Genomic DNA, 20,573 nt, shown 5'->3' with positions numbered 1-20,573 from the left:
CCTGAAGTGTTCATAAGCTAAACTCAAGGTAATGGATGGATAAGGGGGAGTATTATGAGATGAGGGAGGCCTTTGGCCTCCCACTCATTATCCCTCCATTCACACCCCATTATAGTGATGTAACACCCCATTAAGTGAGGGTGACTCTTGGGTACTCAACCTATTCACATTGATTAGTATAAATATATATCATAGGCCTTTGGCCTATGTACTTGCTTTAAACAAGATGCAACCTTTTTTTATTAGTGATACCATTAAAAAATCAATTTCTTAAGCAAAATGAATATACTTTGATATTCCTTATATATTCATGAATATTTAATAAATACCAAGCGTTCGAGTTTGACTTTTTGAAACTCCAAATGTAGGAATTCGAATCCAAATACGAATTCCAAAATTTTAAACAAGAAGAACAACATCTGATTCCGTCGCTTACCGCCCTTACTAGCGATCCCCTTCTACATTTCCAAGGACAAATTTTTAAAACCAACCTATTTGGAAATTTAATCCCAGAAAACAACCCCTTTCAAACTTAATTGCAAAAACCGACCTGGTTTCAGCCTTGGCGCTGAAACCAGGTCGGTTTTTGTGAAAAAACTTCGGAAACTTCACGGGAGTTCAACTCACATGAAGTTTCGGATAAAATTTTTTAAAAACCGACCTGGTTTCAGCTCTAGGGCTGAAACCAGGTCGGTTTTTAAATTTTTTTACAAAAACGGTCGTTTTTTGAAAATAAATAGGGAAAGGAGTTGGTTTTGAAAATCTGTCCACATTTCCTACCCTTTCAGATCCGATCTGAGCTATCGCCGCGCACCAATACCTGGGCCCACAGACACGTCAGGCTCTTTCTCTCTCATCTCCTCTATCTATAAATAATCTCGTCCTCTCCCTTCTCTCGCGCTTCACTCTCACTCCGCCTTCACTCTTTCATTGGGGGACCGCTTCTCTCCCTCCATCCCAAGGTAATCTCCTCAGATCCAAAAAAACCTCTCTCTCTCCCCTCCTCCTCCTCCTCCGCCCTCTGTCAGATCTCAATCTAGGGTTAGGGTTTTCTCACGTTATGTTCTCTGCTGTAGTGCTCAGATCTTGCTCTGTTCTCCTCTGTTCTAACAACTTCCGCCTCTTTTGCACCCAAGCTTGTGTTCTGGATCTCCACCCGAGGTCGACGGTGTTTGTTTCGTTTGTTTTATCATCACTTTGTCTTTGATGCAGGTTTCGGATCTGGATCTGAGTTTCTTTGGCTTTAGATCTGATCCGATCTGAAACGGGTTGTGGAAATTAGAGAAACTTGTATTGATAGGTTAATCGCAGTGATCAGATCTAAAGATCTGAACTTTTAGTTTCTTGATTGAAGATCTAATGATTTTATGCTGTTTGTATAAGATAATTCTGTTAGATCTGAGAAAATCTTAGATTTGGAGTTTTGCGGCTCAACGTAAATCATTTGGGTGACTAGTACCGTATTTATTGTTGTTTGAGATTGAATCGTCGGAAATATTTGTTTCTTTTTGCATTAAAAGCTTGGGATATCTAGTTTGTCTCTGTCTTTTGTCTCTTTTTAATTCGACACAAGTACGTAGCATTCATGATTCCCGAATACGGTATTGATTTGTGCGCGTGTCATGTTGAGGTGGAAAAGCTAAGATCCCTTATCCTGTCTTTACTAACGTACAAATGCAGCTTAAAAAAAAGCCAAAATTTAACCAGATTTTTCAAAAGATTAATATTATTACTCTCTTGCGCTATTTGCTATATTACTCCCGTTCTTGGTGGAAACATAAGTGGGCAACCAACTTATTTATTCTGCAATTATACAAACTGATCCCTACTAATTTAGCATTGAGTTATTTTTACCCAAGTCAAACAGTGAATTCTTTGGGCAATGTTGGGTCCATATTATTTCATGTTATGTCAATTTTGATCAATGCTCATAACCAAGTTCTGTTATTGGTTTAAAATTTTGTGATATACTGGTGGTGGATAGTTTTAGGAGCTTTTCTTGAGACAATAACTAAGCTTCAGTTGTACTGAATAGGGTAGACTAGAAACTGCGAAGCAATTTTCTACCGATCATTGACGTACCTTATTAACAACTTTTTTTTGGTCATTATATACTTAATGCTTTCGAAGATTCTGTTTAAATTTTGCTTTAACATCATGATTTAAGTTCTTAGATGCTTAAAACTTTGTTTTTTTATCTGTTATGATCAGAAAAATGGCTTCCCACATTGTTGGTTATCCTCGTATGGGCCCGAAGAGGGAGCTCAAGTTTGCGTTGGAGTCTTTTTGGGATGGGAAAAGCAGTGCTGATGATTTGCAGAAAGTTGCTGCTGATCTTAGGAGTTCAATATGGAAACAAATGTCTGATGCCGGGATCAGATTCATTCCTAGCAACACCTTCTCGTACTATGACCAAGTTCTTGACACCTCGGCGATGCTAGGTGCTGTTCCCAAGAGGTACGGCTGGAGCGGTGGAGAGATTGGGTTTGACACCTACTTCTCTATGGCAAGAGGAAATGCCACCCTTCCTGCTATGGAGATGACCAAGTGGTTTGACAGACACCTACTTCTCTATGGCAAGAGGAAATGCCACCCTTCCTGCTATGGAGATGACCAAGTGGTTTGACACCAACTAGTAAGCTAACTCAACTCTGAAATGCCACCCTTCCTGCTATGGAGATGACCAAGTGGTTTGACACCAACTAGTAAGCTAACTCAACTCTGTAATCTTTATAATCATGACACATCCAAACATTTCTAGATGTGCAAAATACTCATTTGTTCTTATTCTTAATTCAGCCACTTCATTGTACCTGAATTGGGCCCAGACACAGCATTCTCCTACTCTTCTCACAAGGCCGTATCTGAATACAAAGAAGCAAAAGCGGTATGAATTCATTTAGTTCTAGTTTTATTCTGGTAATGAGTTTCATGCTTAGATATCTTGCAACTTTGTTCGTGCTGTTACAAGATACGTTTTCACGCTGAAAACTACTTCAATTCATAATAGATCTTATAGAACAAAGAGGTTTTATAATGAAAATTTGTAGGCCTTTCAATATGAAGTTGTCATTCACAATGCATTAAACTTGCACCTTTATATTTGGCATAATATAGATTCTCACCATATTGATGTAATCTAATTGCAGATTTTTTTTTTTGTTTGAACACGTTTTTTTAATCATATAGACGTTAACTGTGGCCTATGGTGTGGAAAATGGTGAACAATATATGTTTCAAATTTTTATCATCTAGTTAAATCACTTTTAAATTAGTCTGAATTTTCTACTTAAAACACTTTCTGTTTTACCTTTCCAGCAAATTTAGAGTTAACCTTAAGGATTGCCTTGTTGGGGCAGTCTCTCAAGCATGCCTTCTCTTTTTTCCTTTCAATTGGGTACATGCCAGTTCCGATTATTAGATGTATTTATATAAATAATTGAACCGGAAGATGGTGAACAGTCTTATATGCGTAATGTTTGCATATCATCATTTGTTTTCTATTCAGTTTCTCTGAAATAAGTACATCTTGTGGATAACTAGTATTTTGAATATAACATGGACATCTAACTTATTTTTAGTTGTTTGCTATATTCTTTTTGTCCTTCTGATGCAGCTTGGAGTTGATACAGTTCCAGTACTCATTGGACCCGTGTCTTATTTGTTGCTCTCGAAACCTGAGAAAGGAGCGGAGAAATCCTTTTCAACCATTTCATTGTTGGACAAAGTTTTGCCCGTTTACAAGTAATGTTTTCTAATGTGCTATTGTCACTATTGAACAAAGTTCTATTTTCCCCTGTGATAATAATTCATATTCATAATGTTCTTATATGCAGGGAGGTTATTGCTGAGTTGAAGGCAGCAGGTGCTTCATGGATTCAGTTTGATGAACCAACCCTTGTGCTGGATCTCGAGTCTGAAAAGCTACAAGCATTCACTAAGGCATACTCAGAGTTAGAATCATCATTTGCTGGTTTGAATGTGCTCATTGTGAGCTACTTTGCCGATGTTCCAGCTGAGGCATACAAGTTAGTTTCTAACAACGCTCTTTTGGTAATTAGTTAAATGTTCTGCTGACAAGTTGACATATGTTTTCGCTCATTTCAGGACCCTTACTGGCTTGAACTGCATCTCTGGTTTTGGATTTGATCTTGTTCGTGGAACCAAGACTCTTGACTTGATCAAAAGTGCAGGCTTCCCATCAGGAAAATATCTTTTTGCTGGACTTGTAGATGGAAGGAATATTTGGGCCAATGATCTTGCTTCCTCCCTCACGGCACTTAATGATCTCGAGTCTGTTGTAGGCAAAGGTACTTAAATTTGATTATGCGTTGCAATAATTTTAAAATTACTTCCCTGAGGTTTACTGCCTGTCTGGAGAATAAAATGCTTCAGATGTCATTTTTTCTTCCAATTTTGGTTTTTTGTTGAACAGTAGTTTTTCAAAAAAATAAAATGGATCATTCGAGCTTGAAAAATGTAAGTAGGATACTATTATATAACATAACTAAAGCACTACTTTGATAGTTCTACTCTTGACTAAAGTAAATGGGGAAGCCCTTATCTTCAAGGGGGGTTAATGAAGCAGAACTATAATTATTTATAACAGCAATATAGAACTGGGAGCAACTATGGTTCTGAATTACCTCATACCCTGTGCAGTTGTGACGCTTGTGAAGCAGTCTAGATGCACCTACCTTTTTCAACCAAGCTGAAATAATAGCTGTTGCTAATTCCTCATAATATATTTATTTTATTTGTTGTTACATGCTGGAAATGCCGTTACCCGTATGCTATATGTCAGGTTGGTCAAAGTTGTGGGCTTTATAATAGTCTATACATGCATGTGGTGTTTTCAACCCAGCTGACATAAATAGCTAATAATTGGTCAAATCCTTATTAATGACATATATTTATGATTGTATGTATCAGAAATTTGATAGTGTTTTTGTTTTTTCTGCAGACAAGCTTGTGGTATCAACCTCATGCTCGCTCATGCACACTGCTGTTGATTTGGTAAATGAGACTAAGTTGGATGACGAAATCAAATCCTGGTTGGCATTTGCTGCCCAAAAGGTGGTAGAAGTGAATGCTTTGGCCAAGGCATTGGCTGGTCAGAAGGATGAGGTATAATCTTGGATACCCATTCTCTGTGCTCAATTACTGCTTCATCAAGCCTTTTTCTGTGTTACAAATGTTTTGCTTATCTGTATCCCAATTTCTCACCACTCGTCATGAATCTGCAGACCTTCTTCTCAGCAAATGCTGCTGCTCAGGCTTCAAGAAAGTCATCTCCTAGGGTCACTAATGAGGAAGTCCAGAAAGCTGTTAGTTTTTCCGAACTCCACATCTTGTTTTTTTCGATTTAAGAAAAGTGGTTGCCTAATCAACTTTTGCCTTGGGTCTCAGGCTGCAGCTCTCAGGGGTTCTGACCACCGTCGGGCTACAAACGTTACCGCAAGGTTAGATGCACAGCAGAAGAAGCTGAACCTTCCTATCCTTCCAACCACAACTATTGGTTCATTCCCTCAGACAATTGAACTCCGAAGAGTGCGCCGTGAGTACAAGGCAAAGAAGTAAGTTCCTTCATTATTTACTATTATCCTCTTTCTTTTCTATATTGTAGCCCATTGCTTCCTTCTCATCATGCTTTCTTGCAGGATCTCTGAAGAGGAGTATGTGAAGGCCATCAAGGAGGAAATCAGCAAAGTGGTCAAGTTGCAGGAAGAGCTTGACATTGATGTCCTGGTCCATGGGGAGCCTGAGGTGAACTTAAACTGCTAATATACTTTGTTTTCATTCAACATAACAAAAAATTATTAATTAGTGAAACAAGTTACCATATGATGGCCCCAGAATTAAATTTCCATTTACCTTTTGACTCTTGACTATAAATTTAAAAATTTAGGCCATTTATTCAATTATAAAGCATATGAATCTCATGCCATATTCTTTAAGGTGATTAATATTCTCTCAAGTTCCAGAAACTTCTAGTTAAGTTTTGAACTATTAATAAAAAAGATAATGTGAAAATTAATATCTTGTATGATATTACTTCTATACATGGTCATATTTTATTAAAAAGATTGCAAAATGTGTACCTTGCATAAACAATAAAGCCTGTTTTATGAATGAAAATTGCATCTTTTCTTGTAGAGGAACGACATGGTCGAGTACTTTGGGGAGCAGCTATCTGGCTTTGCATTCACTGCCAATGGCTGGGTTCAATCATATGGTTCTCGATGTGTTAAGCCTCCAATCATCTATGGTGATGTAAGCCGTCCTAAAGCCATGACTGTGTTCTGGTCCTCGATGGCCCAGAGCATGACCTCACGCCCCATGAAGGGAATGCTCACTGGTCCAGTTACAATCCTCAACTGGTCCTTTGTCAGAAATGACCAGCCAAGGTAAAAGCCAATTGCTTTCAACTTCACAGTTTACACATCCCCCATTTGGTGGTAACTGATATAAACTATAATAAGTAATAACCAATTACTTTTTGCTGCAGATTTGAGACTTGCTACCAGATTGCTCTTGCCATCAAGAAGGAAGTTGAAGATTTGGAAGCTGCAGGGATCAATGTAGGTGTTTTTTCCTTCTACAGGTTAAACCTTACTTCATCTACAATTTTTTTTTGGAGATCAATGGTTTTTCCCCTTGGTTTAATGCAGGTAATTCAAATAGATGAAGCAGCTCTTAGGGAGGGGTTGCCTCTTCGCAAATCTGAACATGCTTTCTATCTTGAGTGGGCTGTTCACTCCTTCCGTATCACCAACTGTGAGATCAAGGACACTACTCAGGTACACTTGGACATAGTTTTTACAGAACGGCCAGAATTCTTTACCACATTGTACCTGTTTTGCTTCCTCATTTTCTCCCACACTAATTTTTTTTCATTATACATTTACTTCATCATTGTAACTTAAAATTTTAACCTATGCCCTAAAAGAAATGATCAGTGAGAACTAGAATTTTGTTCTTTTCTTTCCGAGTTATCTACTCCTGTTAAACTTTTCTTACCGCATAACTTTTACACGTCTTATTTTTGGACTTGAAACTTCTATAGTTTTGTGTTGATCTTTTCTTAGAACTTTATCAATGCTATCTTTCACTTCTCTTATTAGGATCTTTTTTTGGCGTGATTATATATAGCGACGGTTTTGTAATATTTGTCCGGTATTTATGAGTTTGAATCACATCAGAATATGATGCTTATACGGGATTTTCTGAGCTATTCATCTGGCGCTGTTTACGAACTCAACCATCCCTCACTCGCCGATGTGTTCTGAGATGATTCATTCTCAACATCTATAGATTAATTATTTATTTATTTATCTATTTCTCCATTTTCATATACCTGTGCGTACTATCATTGCTAATGCCAACCATCTCTATGACTCTTTCAGATTCACACTCACATGTGCTACTCCAACTTCAACGACATCATCCACTCAATCATTGACATGGATGCCGATGTCATCACAATCGAGAACTCCCGATCTGACGAAAAGCTCCTCTCTGTGTTCCGCGAAGGAGTCAAGTATGGTGCAGGCATCGGCCCTGGAGTATACGACATCCACTCTCCCAGGATCCCATCAACCGAAGAAATTGCAGACCGCATCAACAAGATGCTGGCTGTTCTCGAGTCCAACGTTCTCTGGGTGAACCCAGATTGTGGGTTGAAGACCCGTAAGTATACGGAGGTTAATCCTGCTCTTACCAACATGGTTGCTGCTGCCAAGCAGCTGCGCAAGGAACTGGGCAGTGCCAAGTGAAGAAGAGGTCCTCTTCTTGAATAATGTGATGTTTTCTTCGGTTTTGGTTTAATAGAACTTTGATTTATTGAGGGAAGATAAATTAATGAGGACTTGCATCTTTGTCTGAGGGTATGTTGCTGGAGGCGTGTGTATGTTGTATTACTTGAGCTATATATGTATGGCTCTGATGGTAACTTTATTGAGATCTGTGGAAGTTTTCATTTTTTTTGAATGTCTTATTTCTAAATGTCGCATGCATACCAAAAGACACCAATTCTTGGATCAATGCATAGATCAAGATACCGTCTCGGTGCGCATTTCCCCCCCTTATTAGAATTGAACTCGTGACCTGGTACATTAAAGGCAGAAGTATATATGTTGTTAGTTGTAAATTGCACTTTGTACGGCTTTGTAGTATGTGATAGAATCCAAGTAAGAATCTTTTCCCATCAATTAGTTGTAAATTGCTCGCAGAAAATTAGGCACTTCAGAGCTTGTGTTATCAGTTCAGAAAATTTTATTTGAATCAAATAGCTGAAAGCCTGAAATTAACTTCCTTGATCTTGGGAGGTGTGCTAGAGTATTTGTGTAACGTCCCGCCCCGGAATCCTGGAGTCGGTACGTTATTAGATCTGATGGACTGGCCTCACAAACCACCACATGTCTTTTCAGCACGTTTTGTCCTCACTCACGCGCTCCCTGGAAAACTACACAGGGGGTCACCCATCCTAGAATTTCTCCAGGCCAAGCACGCTTAACTTTGGAGTTTCTAAGAGTTGGGTTTCCGAAAAGAAGATGCATCTTGGTGGTATGAGTATTCCAATCAAATATATCAATACTAATCACATCACCCCGTATGAGTATTCCAATCAAATATATCAATACTAATCACATCACCCTCTCAAGGGTTGGGGTATTACAATTTGCTTCTTAAATATGAGAACTGATTTGTTGAAACTGCATATTGAGTTGGAGTACACACCCTACGAGAATGCTCCGTGAGGCGCAGCGTGTTGGCTTAGACGGGAGAGCATGGAGAGTAGTATTCCTATCAAAGCACTACCCTATATGGGAGAGTACCGGCCACACACGAACCGTAATAATTATGAAAGAGAGTTGTTACAGGGACCCCTATTCCCAAATAGGGGAACCTGAGTGGGACATATGAGATGTCGTCTCTTTGTCCTGTGATGCACTGTTCTGTCCTCATATGCACATGCTTGGATTGCGGGGCGTTCTGATAAGATACGTGCTCGTGCTCGGGTGTGGGGAGGGTGGGAGGGTATTTCAGTAGTTACGCAGGCTAATATGGTTTAGAATGCTCGCACTGTGTGGGGGCTCTTGATAGGATAAATAATGTACTCTATAGGGCTCTGCTATTAATTGAATTAGTTCCGGATCTTTGCATTGCAGGAACTTGTATTAAAAAAAAACGAGGAATTTTTTAAAACAGCCCCAAAAAGTTTTTTATTTTTCAAAATCGACCCGTTTTTTATTTATTTATCAAAATCGACCCACTTTTTGTCACGTGGGCTTAATGACGTTCCTAAACAGTCGGGGTTGCCAACCCTGATTGTTTAGGACATGAAAATTTCGGGTTTAAGAGTTTTAATTAGGGTTTAACACCCTCCTAAACGGTCGGGGTTGCCAACCCCGACTGTTTAGGAACTTCATTAAGCCCACGTGGTAAAAAGTGGGTCGATTTTGATAAATAAAAAAAATCGTGTCGATTTTGAAAAATAAAAATCTTTTTGGGCTGTTTTGAAAATTTGTTCTAAAAAAACCTATATCGCTAACTACGTTGGATCTTATTATTCTTTTTCCTCGGAGGTCAATCACTTTTGTGGTACATAAGAAAGCACACGCTTTAACACTATATCAAATTAGGTGTGAGATCTCACCGGTCCCCATCCTCCACCTTACCCAACCCACTCACCAAACATTTTCCCACCCGCACCCTTTTAAAAAGAAAAATATAAAATAAAAGCATCCTGTCTTTTCCTTTCAAAAGAGTGTCGATTAAAATAAATAAAATTTCAAATTTCGGAGCACCAAACCATTCTCACTCGGAAAACGCTAAATTATATTATAGTTCCTATACTACTTTTTACTATCACTACGAATATGAGGCTCTTTTTTGGAAAATGGTAATAATAAGAATATGATGAGTTAGTATGGCCTCATTTTTTTTGTTTATGATAGTACCAAATTAAGTAGTATGATAGTTTTAATACGGTTATCATTCAGGTCATGTTTGTTTTATTAATAGTTTGGAAAATATTATAAAATAATCCGGACCCACCATTTATAACATGTTTGTGAAACTTTTGTACATCCCTTTGTTTATTTTCCAAGTGACCTTTTTTGTTTTTCTTCGTGCGAGCTTCGTTCATTCTTACATGAATTGTTTTTCCTTTTCCTTTCTCGCTAACAATAGAGGGTTCTTTCGTCTCCTCATGAGATCAAAGTTATAACAACTAGTAATGCTACAAAAAAAATAATAAATATGATTTGACTTCAAATTTAATATAAACTATCTACACAGATACATCGCAGTTCATGCTCACAGGAGTAATGCTATAAAAGAATAGAGCAAATTATCCAGCATCACCATGTAAACTTAACATTAATGTATGTACTCCTGTTCTCTCTTAAAAAAACAACAACGTATGTATTCCAACATAATAAACTTTATCAAATGAAAATACAGTTGTCAAAGCTAGGATTTTATTCGTCAATTTAATTCAATTTTACAAGACTAAATTTTTTATCAAATTGTAAATGTATTTATGCATATGAGCATAGTACTAATTAGATCTTTTTTAAATGATTGTGCTTTGCCGAATCAATAAGATTGTTTATTGTTTCGATGATAGGTATAGCGTAGCATATCTATTTTGTAGACGGCATAATGCACATATTTTGAAATGTTTTTCCAAACAAATGGATTAATATAGTATGAGTTGATTGGATGACGATAATGCTATCCTGTTTATGGTATCAGTCCCATTGATTATAATCCCCCTAAAAACAAACACTAGCCTAGGCTATTTTAATTTGGTACAAGTGTTAGTTCACGTAAAAACAAATATTAGATGGCACTAAAATAATTTCAGAATAGGGTGTTGCTATGGGGACTTCAAATAGGAGACCTAAGAGGGGACAGACGAGGTGGCTCCCCCAACCCGAATGCGTGGTACACTGTTTATGAGCAGTGCATCATGCATTCCCCTATTTGGGTTCCGTGAGGCATTTTTGTTTCAGAATAACACAGTCTCGCGACTGTAGCTTAAAGTTGTAGTATCCCCTAGGTGGACGATAAAAAAAAAATGGCCCAAGGTGATCATCTCTCTTCAGGGCCTGTTCGTTTGCCTAAAAAAAAGAGGGAAATCAAAGAAATGGAAAACTATTAAAATGAAGAATTGTTTTTGGAGTGTTTGGTTGGCTAAAAAAGAAGGAAATCAAAGAAATGAAATTGAAATGATGTTAGTTGTCACCTTATTATTGGATGATGTTTGTGATTTTTTAAGAAAACTAGTTTTGGAGTGTTCGGTTGGCGAAAAAAAATAAGGAAATGAATTATAAGAAACCTATTTCCTGTAGTTTCTTGTTTTCTTTTGTTCGGTTCATTCTTAAAAATAAGAAATGAAATGAGATGAGATGAGTTGTCATTGTATTATTGGGTGATGTGAAGAAAGATTAAGAAAAGTGTTTTCATAACTTTTTGGGATGAAAATGAAGAAATGAAATGTTAATGAGATGAGGTGAATTGTTATAATATTTTATTGGATGATGTGAGTGATTTGAAATGATGAGAAGAGATGAGTTGAGTGATGTTTGGATGAAAATAATATTTTATTAGATGTGATGGATGAGTTGTTAGATGAAAATAATATTTTATTAGATGTGGTGGATGAGTGGTTAGATGAAAATAATATTTTATTAGATGATGTGGATGAGTTATTGGATGAAAATAATATTTTATTGGATGTTGTGGGAGAGTTTTAGGGATGGAAATGGAAGAAATGAGTTATTTTGAGATTTCCACCTTTTCCATTTCCATTTCTTGGTTTTTAGGAAATAAACGAACAGGCCCTCATAGGAAAGCTTTTCTCGGTTCTGATATGCCAGCTCACCCCGTCGTGGGCCCTCCGCCACGTTTTCCCCCTCTCTATATAAATACCCTCGCAGCCCACCGGCCTCATTCCCTCTCGCGCTTCTCTCCTTTATATTTGGGACTAATTCCTCCTCGTAATCAAAAGGTAATCTCGTTCTTTAATCGAGGGTTAGGGCTTTCTCTCATTTTATTCTCTGCTTAATTTGGTATTCAGATCTCGCTCCATTTCTTCATTTGTGCTTCGGATATAGATCCAAGGTCTCTGCTGCTTTTTCTTTAGACTGCTTTGGATTTAGATCTGAGTTACTTTTGAGTCCACCAAGGGAAGGAAAGGAAAGGTAAAGGTAAGGAGTAGATCTGGTTGTATACTGCTGGAGATGCTCAGATCTGATCTGAAATGGAACTTGGCACTTGAAAAAAAAGTTTATGCTCATGAATCGTAGCTTTGTCGTAACGGTTAGATCTAAAGATTTGAACTTTTAGTTCCTTGATTGAGGATTTTAGATGATCGGATTCTGTTTGTGTTTAAGTATTCTTTAGATATGAGTAGTTTTGGAGTTTGTTAGATTCTTAATTTCTTATTGTTTAAGGTCACATAACTGTGAATCTTTCTCTCTTTTGTACGCACTGTTCGCGATTCTGTAAGCTGTAGATTTGGTCACGTGACGTATTGAGTTGGAAAATGAATACAAATGTGACTATATATTATTACTACTGGTCCTGATGCTAATTGTTACGCTAGTCGTTTAAACTTGTTTAATGAGTCACGCTTTTGATAGATCTGTATAGAAACCTGAAGCGAGATCCCCACTTGTTCCTGCACAATTATTGAAAAAAATTGATACCCGCTTATTTTAGTACTTAAAAAAAAAGAAAAACCAAATCATACGTTATATTATTGTCAAAATGTTGGGCCTAGAAAAATCCATGTCGGTTCAATTTTGATCACTTACCAGCATGGAGTTCAATTATAAGTACTGAAAATTTTGTGCTATACCGTGTGTTGTCGTAGGAGCTGCTTCAAAGCCACATCGAGCTTCCACTGTACTTTAGCATATGAAAGAGGATAGACTAGAATTTTTTTTTTCTTCGTCATCAATGTACCATATTAAAATAAGAACATCAAATCTTTTTGAAAAATGTAATGTTCCCTTTATCTTTACGGACATTTTCTACTTAGTTTGCTCGAAGATCATATTGAAAATTTTGTTTTCAATCATGCTCTAGGTTCTTATATTCTTAAGTTGGTTATTTGATTTATTATGATCAGAAAAATGGCGTCCCACATTGTTGGTTATCCTCGCATGGGGCCAAAGAGAGAGCTCAAGTTCGCTTTGGAATCTTTTTGGGACGGGAAGAGCAGTGCAAATGATTTGCAGAAGGTTTCTGCTGATCTCAGGAGTTCTATTTGGAAACAAATGTCTGATGCTGGGATCAAATACATTCCAAGCAACACCTTCTCATACTATGATCAAGTTCTTGACACAACGGCGATGCTAGGTGCTGTTCCGAAGAGGTATGGTTGGAATGGAGGAGAGATTGGCTTCGACACCTACTTCTCTATGGCAAGAGGAAATGCCACCCTTCCTGCTATGGAGATGACCAAGTGGTTTGACAGACACCTACTTCTCTATGGCAAGAGGAAATGCCACCCTTCCTGCTATGGAGATGACCAAGTGGTTTGACACCAACTAGTAAGCTAACTCAACTCTAAAATGCCACCCTTCCTGCTATGGAGATGACCAAGTGGTTTGACACCAACTAGTAAGCTAACTCAACTCTATAACCTCTACAATCAATGCTCCTGTAATCATAGTTTTCGAGATGTACAGATTACTCATTTCTTCTTGTTTTAAATTCAGCCACTTCATTGTACCTGAATTGAGCCCAGATACGGCATTCTCCTACTCTTCTCACAAGGCTGTGACTGAATACAAAGAGGCAAAAGCGGTATGGATTTATTTATTTTGTAGTTTGATTCTCGAAATTCATAGCCACTAATCTACAATTTAGTCAATGTTGTTTAAGAATACACTGTTCATGCTTAAGCTGTCTTCAATTCACAACAGATATTGTACTGTTACTCTGCTTTACTGCAAAGAGGCTGTATCATGAAAATTTGTAGGCCTTTTTGTATGAGTCATCCTTATCAATGCATTCATCTTGGTTCTTCACTCTTGATACAATGCATATGCTTTTCAAATTAATGATATGTAATTGCAGATATTGTTTAAAAGACATAAAGTTGCATGATATAGATGTTACGTTATGGCCTACCTTACGATAATGGAAACCATATATCTTTCAGGGTTTCACTATCTTGTTTAATCACTTTGAATTAGTCTCATTTTATATTTAAATACTTTTTGTTTGTTAGTTTGAAGCTTTATAGTCAGACTTAAGGATGATATTTTTCAGGTGTATCTAAAGTGTTTTTTTTCCGTCCTTTTTTGTTTCAGTCGAGTACATACTAGTTGCACTTATTTAATATATTCACGAATAATATAAATAATGAATTGAAGATGCTTGGCGGTCTTATTTGCCGGATGCTTTCATATCATCGTAGACTTTGTATTCATTTCCTGTGAAGTAATTACATCTCTTGCCGTAACTCCTGGTACTCTGAACATGACATGTGTATCTAGCTTTATTGTTATTTTTAAATCGCACCATCCATGTTTCTTGTTGTTTGATTATTCTTTTGGCTCTTCTGATCCAGCTTGGAGTTGATACAGTTCCAGTACTCATCGGACCTGTGTCTTATTTGTTGCTCTCGAAACCTGAGAAAGGAGCAGAAAAATGCTTTTCTACCCTTTCACTATTGGACAAAGTTTTGCCTGTTTACAAGTAAAGTTTCTAATATGTTTCCGCATATGGTCTATTTTGAACAAAACTCAATTCTTTCCTCTGATAATTATTCATACACATAATGTTCTAATGTGCAGGGAGGTTATTGCTGAGTTGAAGGCAGCAGGTGCTTCATGGATTCAGTTTGATGAACCAACCCTTGTGTTAGATCTCGAGTCTGACAAGTTACAAGCATTCACTAAGGCATACTCAGAATTAGAATCATCATTTTCTGGTCTGAATGTGCTCGTTGTGAGCTACTTTGCTGATGTTCCAGCTGAGGCATACAAGTTAGTTGGCTCTAACAATTCTCTTTGGTAATTAGTTAACCTAACTGTTTTGCTCCAGTTTATCTATATTCTTGCTTATTTCAGGACTCTTACTGGCTTGAATGGCATATCTGGTTTTGGATTTGATCTTGTTCGTGGAACCAAGACTCTTGACTTGGTCAAAAGTGGCTTCCCTTCGGGAAAGTATCTCTTTGCCGGAGTTGTAGATGGAAGGAACATTTGGGCCAATGATCTTACTGTATCCCTCGACACACTTAATGCTCTTGAAGCTGTTGTCGGCAAAGGTACTTGAATTTGATTACAGGTTGTAACGATTTCAAAATTACTCCAGAGTTTAAGTCTGGCTGTCCATATGAAGCAAATTGCTTCAGATACTTAATTCTTTTTGTTTAAATTTTTGGTTTTTTTTACTGAACAACAGTTGTGTTTTTATATTAAAGTGAACATTTGAACTTAAAAAAAGCAATGTGGAATATGATTATATAACAGGGCCAAAAAAGTATTTTAATAGTTCCGTTCTTGAAGAAAATAAATGGACTGAAATAATGAAGCTGGATATGAGGGAGAATTGTGAAGCAGTATCATAATTATTTATAACAGCACACCTTATACCTTGTGAAATTTTCATGCTAGTCAAGGCATACCTTTACTGCTCAAATTCTCAGTAACCTGTTTCATTAACTTTTGTTTGTTACACGTTGGAAATACCAGTTGCTATTTGTGAATTGATGAAAGATATGGAGAGGCTAAAATAATCTACATGCATGTGATGTGATATTTCCTTACCAAGCGGACATAATATAATTTATCGTTAATTGGTGAAATCCTTGCTTTAATTTATTTTGATTGTAAGCATCAGAAATTCAATAAGTTTTCTGTTCTTTGTAGACAAGCTAGTGGTGTCAACCTCTTGCTCTCTGATGCACACTGCTGTTGATTTGGTGAATGAAACTAAGTTGGATGATGAAATCAAATCTTGGTTGGCATTTGCCGCACAAAAGGTGGTAGAAGTGAACGCTTTGGCTAAGGCATTGGCTGGTCAGAAGGATGAGGTATAAACTTGAGTAACTGTTATTTGCCCTCAATTCCTGCTTCACCAGGACTTGTTCTTTCTTGGAAATGTTTTGCTGATTTGTATAGGTGATTTAGTTCAATGTTCTAATTTCATTTGTCCTGAATGCACAGGCCTTCTTCTCAGCAAATGCTGCTGCTCAGGCTTCAAGAAAATCATCCCCTAGGGTTACTAATGAGGAAGTCCAGAAAGCTGTACGTTTTTCTGAACTCCGTCTCTCTTTTCTGATTTCAGAAAGGCGGTTAACTGATAAACTTTTGCCTTGGGTCTCAGGCTGCTGCACTTAGGGGCTCTGACCATCGCCGGGCTACAAATGTTAGTGCCAGATTGGATGCACAGCAGAAGAAGCTGAACCTTCCTATCCTTCCAACCACAACTATTGGTTCATTCCCTCAGACGATTGAACTCCGAAGGGTGCGCCGTGAGTACAAGGCAAAGAAGTAAGTTCCCTTCAGTGAAAGCAGTTTGAATCTCATATGTATTCTTTAGTTTCTGTATACTCCATTTACTCCCTCTTATCATGCTTTCTTGCAGGATTTCTGAGGAGGAATACGTAAAGGCCATCAAGGAGGAAATCAGCAAAGTTGTCAAGTTGCAGGAAGAGCTTGACATTGATGTCCTGGTTCATGGAGAACCTGAGGTGAGCTCAGGCTCTGCTGTTATTCTTTTCCACATGTAAATAGATCAAAAGTTCAGTAATTGTGACACTGACAGTATCTAGTTAGCATGTGGTGTTGTTTTCCAATATGTAAATGTCCATTACCTTTTGATTTTTCGGTAAGAATTCAAAACTATAGGGCAACTATCAGAAGGAGAAATACAAAATAACTCGTGCAATATCCTTTAACTTGATCATTGTAAGCTATGTTAGCATATTATTGTATTCTTGCAAGTTCCAGAAACTGATGTTTTATTTTAAGTAAAATTTAATACTTCATTAATTTTTATTATATATTTTAATAAGCTGTATTGCAGCAGTACATCCTTGAACTTCTATGAGGGTATTTGAAGATTGCGAAATAAGTATCATGATTCATTTCTGGTGCAGAGGAACGACATGGTTGAGTACTTTGGGGAGCAGCTATCTGGCTTTGCATTCACTGCCAACGGCTGGGTGCAATCATATGGTTCTCGATGTGTTAAGCCACCGATCATCTATGGTGATGTGAGTCGTCCTAAAGCCATGACTGTGTTCTGGTCCTCAATGGCCCAGAGCATGACCTCACGCCCCATGAAGGGAATGCTCACTGGTCCAGTGACAATCCTCAACTGGTCGTTTGTCAGAAATGACCAGCCAAGGTAAAGCTAATTGCCTTCATCTTCATACATCCTCCGTTATGGACTATGATAAGTTAATAAGCCATCCCTTTTTCCCACAGATTTGAGACTTGCTACCAGATTGCTCTTGCCATCAAGAAGGAAGTAGAAGATTTGGAAGCTGCAGGAATCAATGTAGGTGTTATTGTGTTTTTGTGCGAGTTAAAACCTCTTTATATTTCTAGAGATCAATGCTTATTGTTTGTCTGATGCAGGTAATTCAAATAGATGAAGCAGCTCTAAGAGAGGGGTTGCCTCTTCGCAAATCTGAGCATGCTTTCTATCTTGACTGGGCTGTGCACTCCTTCCGTATCACCAACTGTGAGATCAAGGATACTACTCAGGTATGCTTAAATTTAGTTTTCACGTAATGACCCGGATTTCTATAGGAGTATCAATCTCTGTGCTTATCTTAAACCCATTTCCCGGTCCCACACATTTTTCTGTACATCTACTGCATTTTGCAGCTTAAAATTAAAACTAGTTGAGCTATTATCTCCTTAAAGAAATTGATCAAGGAGAAATATAACTTTGCTCATTTTAACTCCCGAGGTCTGTGCTATTGTTGATCTTTTACTAGCCCCTTAACATCTACATTTTTTAGTTTTTGGACTTCTAAGTTGTATACGTCTTGCATACACCTTTTCTTTGAATTTTACTCATTATTGGTATTAGTCATCTTATATATTGGTTATCTTGTAAATATATATTCATTCTAAGTAGACTATATATCTATATATTTATTTATCAATTTTGTGTATGTTGAGTAATCTTTCTTAGTAAACATCTCCAACACCGCCGATATATCTTCATAGCATGAGACTTGTTTGGCCTTGGCTTGACAAATGACGACCAACATAACCTTCTACACAATCTCTGCGATAATCAAACTTCCCAATACGCTCATTTTACATTCACCTATAAGTTTAATCATCACCAACCATCTTTATCTCAATTCCAGATTCACACCCACATGTGCTACTCCAACTTCAACGACATCATCCACTCCATCATCGACATGGACGCTGATGTGATCACAATCGAAAACTCCCGATCCGACGAGAAGCTCCTCTCTGTTTTCCGCGAGGGTGTCAAGTACGGTGCTGGAATTGGCCCCGGAGTGTACGATATTCACTCTCCTAGGATTCCATCGACTGAAGAAATCGCTGACCGCATCAACAAAATGCTCGCTGTTCTCGAGTCCAATATTCTCTGGGTGAACCCAGATTGTGGGCTTAAGACCCGTAAATATGCCGAGGTTAACCCTGCACTTACAAACATGGTTGCTGCTGCTAAGCAGCTGCGCAAGGAGTTGAGCAGTGCCAAATGAACAACTTAGAGAGAGAGATGTTTATTTGGTTGCCTATTTGAATAACTTGGGTTTCTGTTTTGTTGGTTGGTATTTTAGATTTGTTGAGGGAAGTGTAAGAGGATGTTTAGAGTGACTACTTGTTTTCATTGAGAGTAAGCTAAGTTTCTGTAGGCATATATGCTTGTTGGATTGTTTTGAGCTTTTTATATGGAGAGCTCTGATGGTTTTCCGCATTACTGAAATCTATGAGAGTTTTTGGTTTGAAAGTTCAATTTTGTTATTGATGCTCGACAAGTCTGTAAATGTGCGTATCTGCTATTCCTTCATGGTTATCTGAACAGTGTTCTGCGGAGGTAATGCATCGATGCTAGTGCTTGGAAAATTTGAACAGTTTAAGTTCATTGTTAGAAATTTCCCTGGAGTATCCATAAACTTGCTTCCTATAAGTAAAGCAACTGGGCCTCTTGATGGATTTTGAGGCAACATACAATTGTAGCTGTTACCGGAGCATTTTGTTTACTCGATTGCTGTGCGTTCCTTTTTTTTCTTCCTGGCTGCCCTTTTTTGGTCGAGAGTACGTTACGTCTTTGTAGGTACGTATGTTTGTTGGATTGTTTTGAGGGAAGGGTTGTTTTTAGTGAGTGCTGTTTTTTAGTGTACGTTGAAGTTTTTGTAGGTATGTATGCTTGTTGGATTGTTTGAGCATATATATATATAGAGAGAGAGATTAATGGGTATCCTTGTCATAGGAGGGGATTTCCTCCTTGACGCCTCTAAAATCACATGATTGAGCGACATTATGAATAATCTGCTTCGTTGAACTTGTTCTACATATTCTAAAACCTCAACACACCAAGTTTGGGGTGAATCCGTCGTCGTTTGACCCTCCATCGAGCCATGTGAAAAATTATATTCATTCAAAACCGTTAAAATTGATACGAGTGGATGAAGGGTCAAACGACGACGGGTTCACCCCAAACTTGGTGTGTTGGGGTTTTAGAATATGTAGATCAAGTTCAACGGAGCGGATCATCCACAATGTCGCTCAATCATGTGATTTTAGAGGCGTCATAGGAGGAAATCCCCTCCTATGACAAGGATACCCATTAATCTCTCTCTCTCTCTCTCTCTCTCTATATATATATATATATATAAGTAAAAGAATTTTTAAAATGTTAAAAGGGTTCTATCAGTAAATTACATCTTAAATATCTAAAACCATACCCCAACATACCTCTTTGTCGTCTGTTCTTTTTGTTTTTTGTTTTCCCGTCACTGTCTCGCCGCACCAAAAAAAAGAAAAGAAAAGAGAAGGAGAAGACCGAAGCATCGACTTCGAGAGGGCATTAGGTGCGTACCTGGGAGGAAAGGTAGATAAACAAATCTAGGTTTTACCTTTATCTAATCTCCATCTTAGCATCACTATTTAATATTACCAACATACCTACACGATGCATAAGGGGAGCAATCATAATTGCTCTTTTTGTCTCTGTGTGGATCAGTCATGATCCGACCTAGTTGTAAAAAAATTCGTGCTAAAGCTATAGCAATTGAGGTACTAATTTGTTGTTATACTATAGTGGCATTAAATGATTTGATATGTGTTATGTATTATAATTAGTGGGATGACGTTATTGATGATTATTTTGTACGTCGTATTTAGGGATTCCACAAAACTCTGAGGAAGTATTTGTTGGGACAAACCCGGGGCCCAATAGAGCAGGGTTGCAGCAATAGTAGAGCAAAAGTAGAGATAAAATGATAGACACACAGATTTACGTGGTTCGGCATAAAATTACCTACGTCCACGGGCAAGGATAGAAGAATCCACTATGAGGAGAAAACTCTGGAGTTACAATCT

At 37.7% G+C, this 20,573-nt stretch overlaps 2 protein-coding genes across 5 annotated transcripts; both read left to right on the top strand.

The window, feature by feature from the left end:
* Positions 847-7,989, top strand: LOC109843904 (5-methyltetrahydropteroyltriglutamate--homocysteine methyltransferase 2-like). 2 transcript variants are annotated; one of them, XM_020412875.1, is made up of 15 exons: positions 847-962; positions 2,212-2,550; positions 2,621-2,635; positions 2,800-2,887; positions 3,617-3,744; positions 3,837-4,028; positions 4,108-4,310; positions 4,964-5,127; positions 5,247-5,327; positions 5,410-5,576; positions 5,661-5,766; positions 6,157-6,407; positions 6,509-6,581; positions 6,672-6,800; positions 7,407-7,989. In XM_020412875.1, the coding sequence occupies exons 2-15, from the start codon at positions 2,216-2,218 to the stop codon at positions 7,773-7,775; spliced, it is 2,301 nt and encodes a 766-aa protein (XP_020268464.1). In that variant the 5' UTR covers positions 847-962; positions 2,212-2,215; the 3' UTR covers positions 7,776-7,989. The 2 variants fall into 2 exon arrangements, with proteins under 2 accessions (XP_020268464.1, XP_020268465.1); XM_020412876.1 differs by lacking the exons at positions 847-962; positions 2,212-2,550; positions 2,621-2,635 and adding an exon at positions 2,649-2,705.
* Positions 11,940-18,984, top strand: LOC109843903 (5-methyltetrahydropteroyltriglutamate--homocysteine methyltransferase 2-like). Of its 3 annotated transcripts, XM_020412874.1 has the most exons (15): positions 11,940-12,019; positions 13,145-13,421; positions 13,492-13,568; positions 13,737-13,824; positions 14,594-14,721; positions 14,820-15,011; positions 15,096-15,295; positions 15,900-16,063; positions 16,197-16,277; positions 16,357-16,523; positions 16,618-16,723; positions 17,132-17,382; positions 17,463-17,535; positions 17,616-17,744; positions 18,362-18,984. In XM_020412874.1, the coding sequence occupies exons 2-15, from the start codon at positions 13,149-13,151 to the stop codon at positions 18,728-18,730; spliced, it is 2,298 nt and encodes a 765-aa protein (XP_020268463.1). In that variant the 5' UTR covers positions 11,940-12,019; positions 13,145-13,148; the 3' UTR covers positions 18,731-18,984. The 3 variants fall into 3 exon arrangements, with proteins under 3 accessions (XP_020268463.1, XP_020268461.1, XP_020268462.1); XM_020412872.1 differs by lacking the exons at positions 11,940-12,019; positions 13,145-13,421 and having other exon boundaries at positions 13,486-13,568; XM_020412873.1 differs by lacking the exons at positions 11,940-12,019; positions 13,145-13,421; positions 13,492-13,568 and adding an exon at positions 13,590-13,638.

This window comes from Asparagus officinalis, chromosome 5, assembly GCF_001876935.1.
Source record: "Asparagus officinalis chromosome 5, Aspof.V1, whole genome shotgun sequence".
NCBI lineage: Eukaryota > Viridiplantae > Streptophyta > Magnoliopsida > Asparagales > Asparagaceae > Asparagus > Asparagus officinalis.
Note: the sequence above shows the minus strand (reverse complement) of the source record. Positions and strands in the feature narration are given on the sequence as shown.